The sequence below is a fragment of the Miscanthus floridulus genome, chromosome 3, assembly GCF_019320115.1.
Source record: "Miscanthus floridulus cultivar M001 chromosome 3, ASM1932011v1, whole genome shotgun sequence".
Classification (NCBI taxonomy): Eukaryota; Viridiplantae; Streptophyta; class Magnoliopsida; order Poales; family Poaceae; genus Miscanthus; species Miscanthus floridulus.
Genome location: NC_089582.1, coordinates 33,239,366 through 33,244,688, shown reverse-complemented (window position 1 = coordinate 33,244,688; position 5,323 = coordinate 33,239,366). Strand labels below are relative to the sequence as shown.

The window sequence follows — 5,323 nt, the reverse complement described above, 5'->3', positions numbered from 1 at the left end:
TAGCACCGATTAACAACTCCAAATCTGCTAAGGGTATGTACAATCCGTGAACGCTTAACCCTTAAAGAAAGAGAGTAATCAAACAATTCTCTAAGAGCCTTAGCCTACAATGAAAAAAAGCTAAACTTACGTGCTAATGTGCTTATCCATCCTTAAAACCGTCGCTTTTTAAACTATAAAATCACCAAGCGCTGGCTGCTTATTTGAGCATCCATGCCACTACTAAGTGCCTGGCCGCATGTCCACGGTGGCAAATAAAATAAAATAAAATGCAGAATCTCTGATTAGCGCCACCCAAGCGTCGGGCGTTGTACCTGGCCTAATGAAATTAATAGTTAGTAGTCTTTCAGTTAATAATTAGCAGGTTTATTAGTAGGTCTGTTTGAATCTATTAGCACTAATTTTAGCTCTAATAGATTCAAACAGACATTAAATATAATGTTGCATCTTGGTCTGCTGTTAGTCACGTGGAAGCCACGTGGAGTACGTAAAACAATCTAGATATGATAGTAAAACTCTGAACACTCGTCCACTGGCCCGACTTGCAATTTTTCAAACTTCGATACATCCGTATGACCGTATATATTATAGTGTACCACGTACATACTCCATAGAGTTGAACGAACGCGATAAGCCGATAAGTCTCAAGCAAGCTAAGCGCACACGGCAACCTAGCTCCGATAGCAACAGCAAGTGCAGCCAACAGCCATGGAGACGGAGACCTCCACCACCTCGCCGCCGCTCGTCCTCTACACCCTCCTCGCACTCGTAGCCGCCGCGCTCCTCTTCTTGCTCCGCCACGCCCGAGCCGGCAAGAACCCAGCGCCAGAGAGCAAGGGACACCAGCCGCAGCTCCCTCCCGGCCCGCCGGCGCTGGTCTTCCTAGCCAAGTTCCTAACGCTGCGCCGCTCCATCTTCGACCTGGGCCCTCTCCTACGCGACCTGCACGCGCGGCACGGGCCCGTAATCTCGGTCTGCATCTTCCGAACGCTCGTCTTCGTCGCCGACCGCCGCCTGGCGCACCGGGCGCTGGTGCAGGGCGGGGCCACCTTCGCCGACCGCCCGCCCCTCGTCGACCCGGGCCGCCTCTTCACCGCCGGCGCGCGCGACGTCAGCAGCTCCCCCTACGGGCCCTACTGGCGCCTCCTCCGCCGCAACCTCGCCGCCGAGGCGCTGCACCCGGCTCGCGTCGGCCTCTTCGCGCCAGCTAGGCGCCGGGTGCGCGACGCGCTTGTGGACGACCTCCTCCTCCGCGCGCGCGCCGGCGGCGCTGCGGTCGAGGTGAGGCCCCTGTTTAGACGCGCCTTGTTCGAGCTGCTCGTGTATATGAGCCTCGGCGCCAGCAGCCTCAGCGCGGCGGCGCTCGACGAGATCGAGGACCTCCAGCTCCAGCTCCTCCGCTCCTTCACCAGCTTTCCCGTCTTCGCCTTCTTCCCCGCTCTCACCAAGAAGATCTTCAGCAAGCGGTGGGCGGCGTACGTCGCTCTGCACCGGCGGCAGCAGGAGGTCTTCCTCCCGCTCATCCGCGCCAGGGCCGGCGGTGCTCGCCGCGCCGACGCCGACGACCCGCCATGCTACGCGGACTCCCTTCTCACGCTACGCGTTGCCGACGAGGGCGACCGCCCGCTCTCGGACGCCGAGCTGGTCAGCCTCTGCTCGGAGTTCCTCAACGCCGGCACGGACACGACGCTGACGCTGCTGGAGTGGATCATGGCGGAGCTCGTCAACAACCCCGACGTCCAGGCCAAGGTGTACGAGGATGTCAAGGACAAGACGGCGGAGTTCAGCAACGGTGACCTCCAGAAGACGCCGTACCTGAAGGCCGTGGTGCTCGAGGGCCTCCGCCTGCACTCGCCGGCGCACTTCCTCCTGCCACACGGCGTGCGGGGCGACGACGACGCCGCCGAGATCGGCGGGTACGCGGTGCCCAGGGGCGCGGAGGTGAACTTCCTGGTCGCCGAGATGGGCCGCGACGAGGCGACGTGGACGAGGCCGCTGGAGTTCCGGCCGGAGCGGTTCCTGGACGGCGGCGAGGGCAGCGGCGTTGACGTGACGGGAAGCAGGGAGATCAAGATGATGCCCTTCGGCGCTGGCCGCCGGATGTGTCCCGGGTACACGCTCGGGATGCTGCAGGTGGAGTTCTTCGTGGCGAGCCTCGTCAGGGAGATGCAGTGGCTGCCGCCAGCGGACGGGGAGGCCACCGTCGACATGACGGAGACGCTGGATTTCACCGTGGTCATGAAGCACCCGCTCCGTGCTCGCATCAGTCCGAGGACTAAGAGTGGTTGACTTGCAAAAAAATATCAGTCTCTATGTCTCTGCTGAATCGTGCTTATCGGTGACTGCCGATAACCTTTTTTACTGTTATCATGCCTTATGTGATAATATATAGTATATAATCATGGCGCAATCGAAAGTCGATGCAACATTTTCTTTTTGTCATGAGATTTGCATCGGAATGAGTGTCAACAAAAGTCCCCGTCACTTTATCAAGGAAAACGTTAGTCTCCATCTTATGACGCAATTCAGAGGCGTGGCTTAATTGCATCGAAGTATATTACGCAGAGAAATGCTAAATACCAGGCAATTTGTTTTGGAGCTAGGGACGGAGCGGGCTAGCCCATGAACCCGTATCTACTATCATTAAGCCAGTTTGGTTTGGCCGGTAGGAACAGCATCCATGTCACCCGAATTGTTTTCAGCCGTCCGATCCTTCATCGTGTGGGCCAGATTGCTTGTAGCCACTTCTGTTGGAATCTGCTTCTGCCGGCTCCTCGTCGCTCTGGGTTCATTTTGCTAGCTTCTGCGGCTTCTCATACGATTCCGATGGAACAAATATATACTCCAGCTCCTGATTCTTCTTCAGGAAACTTCTCATCCCCTCCCTAGTCTCCTGTACGCTCCCTCCCTCGCTCCCGAGTCGTGACGTGACCGACGACGGCGCAGGCCGGTCTTGGAGATGGCCGGCCCTCCGTGCGGCGGCAGGCTCCCTCCTCCTCCACCACCACCACCACCACCACGCCTCCTTCCTCCTCGCGACGCAAGGCAGCGGGTCGCAGCGCCGCGAACGCCGGCCTAGGGTTTGGCCCCTCCGTCGCCGGTCGTCCCCACGGGCGCGCGGGCAAGTCGGCGGCGCGACAGACCTCCACGATGGCCGGTGCGCGGGCTGGACGGTGGCACACGTCCGTGAGCTGGCCCCCGCTGCCCCCCGTAGGTGTCCGCCGCCGTGGCTGCCACCCCGACGCGGCTTCGTCCCGCAGGTTCGCCTCTCCTCCTGGGCTCCGCATCTTATTATGATCTATCATTTACATTTGCGCTGCATGTGATTGATCCTTGGCCGGATCCGTTGGCTGCATGGTTGGATTTCTCCGCTCCCCGTTCAATCTCGGGTGCCAAAAAAATCTCCTTTATCTCCTTTCCTACCTTGCCGGCGCGAGCGACGGCGCGCGTAATGGACTAGTATAGACATAATTTTATGAGTTACAACGAGCAAACCACAAAATTAAATCTATATCAAGCAATCGATTTTCTACGTCTTTGATCCACGTCTTGATTGAAGCTCTTACATGGGTGGGTGGCCCATCACACACTTCTCCCACTTTGACAGGCTTATAGGAGGAGATTTTAGAAATGATGAAGGCTAGATAGGTGGTAGTGGCGGGTGCAAGGGCGGCAAGGCAAGGCAGCAGTGATGTCAAAGACCGATGAGTGGAGGAAGGCTATTGGACAGGTAAGGACATGGTGTCATGGTGGTTTCATAGCGAAGCCGGGTTAGTGTGGCGATGAAGGTGGAGTTGGAGGCAGATCGACACTGGGGTGCCGTAAGAGAAGGCGGGCAGGCGGGGGTGTCGCATGGAGCTAGAGACGCCACGAATGAGAAATGTAAAGGTAGATGAAAAGAGATGGAGTGTTGGATCTTGATCCAACTGTCGTCTAAAACGCTCAAGTTCTCGGCACTCACTACGTAAGCATCGTTCTATACATACTGACTTATTCACCCCATCTCATGGATGAAAGAGGTTACGTTACGTGTCGATGAGTTGCATGAACAAACAAAACAATCAGTGTTTCATATCTTAAAGCCTAGTCAAGATAATAATATATGTATGCTTCCACACTAAGATAACTAAAAAAATGTTTGAGATAGAATCCAAATACTGCTAGAGCTACAACTAACTACAAGATGGCGCGCAACGGCCAGAGTCAAGAGAGCTGCACCATGCACCACACCACACACCCAAGACGTCGCCGCAGCAATGGAGGAATTCGGCGCCTGGCACCTACTGCTCCGGCCTATCACTTGTAGCCCCACTCCTCTTCTTGCTCTACTGCCGCAGCCATGGCAGCCGCAAGGTAATTAACGTTGCTGTGAATGACACTGTGCTCCTCTTTAAATAACCCAAGAATATCTGGACCTTAGTCATTTGAACTAAACTCTAGGATATTGGTGGATGGATGCTGTCACATATATCTAGTATCTTAGTGCATAGGCCAGTTAGGTGTCACTATACCACAACCTATCTGTAGCGTTCTACGGATGGTCGGTATAAGTGGATATAGCGACCTACGATCGGTCACTGATAGTGGCGTCGTTATAAACTTATAGCGACAAACCTACTTATAGCGACCGACCATTGGACAGTACTATATAGATATAGCGACACATAGTTCAACGCCAATTATAAACTTATACCGACCAATGGTTTGATTGTATATATTTATAACGACCAACTGTCAGACGCTATCCATACATGAAAATAACAACATAATATCATTTGTTTATACATTAACCTCATAATCAATACTAATCATTCAATCAATCAAGCATACAATTAACATTTCCATTTTTGATAATACACACTCATGACACATAAGCTCATCATAGCTCACAATTATATTATAGCCATAAGCATTTGTCTTGTGTCATTTTCCATAACTCTTGTGGAAACAAGTTACAACAAGGCAGTTTGGCCAACATCCTAGAATAATGCATAGCTCAGAGATGTTTGCACTGGTTGCACAGCTCACATCTCATATGGTTTGCTTGCACTCATTACAAAATGATTCATCATTAGTAAGTCTTAACAAAAGTATTCATCTCTAGTTAGGATGTCCAAAATAATGCACTGGCCATGCGCACTTCGATCCAACTGCTTCCTGCATGCATCAGGCTACCTCTAGCCATTACCTCCCACCTGAAAATAAAAAGATTACATCCATCAATGGTACAATCAGAAACTTGACATTGGTAAGTTCAAAAAAAAAGAAACTTGGCATTGGTTGATGTAAGCTGAAATAAACATGTAAACTGAAAACTAGAAAT

At 53.0% G+C, this 5,323-nt stretch overlaps 1 protein-coding gene across 1 annotated transcript; it reads left to right on the top strand.

Annotated features, from left to right (window-relative positions):
• The first annotated feature begins 557 nt into the window (after positions 1–557).
• Positions 558–2,437, top strand: LOC136545400 (cytochrome P450 89A2-like). The gene has a single exon (XM_066537420.1). The coding sequence runs from the start codon at positions 709–711 to the stop codon at positions 2,287–2,289; it is 1,581 nt and encodes a 526-aa protein (XP_066393517.1). The 5' UTR covers positions 558–708; the 3' UTR covers positions 2,290–2,437.
• Positions 2,438–5,323: the final 2,886 nt, after the last annotated feature.

What these genes read in the sequence shown, in the direction of transcription:
- LOC136545400 (XM_066537420.1), top strand. Translation starts at nt 709, where the DNA reads ATGGAGACGGAGACCTCCACCACCTCGCCGCCGCTCGTCCTCTACACC.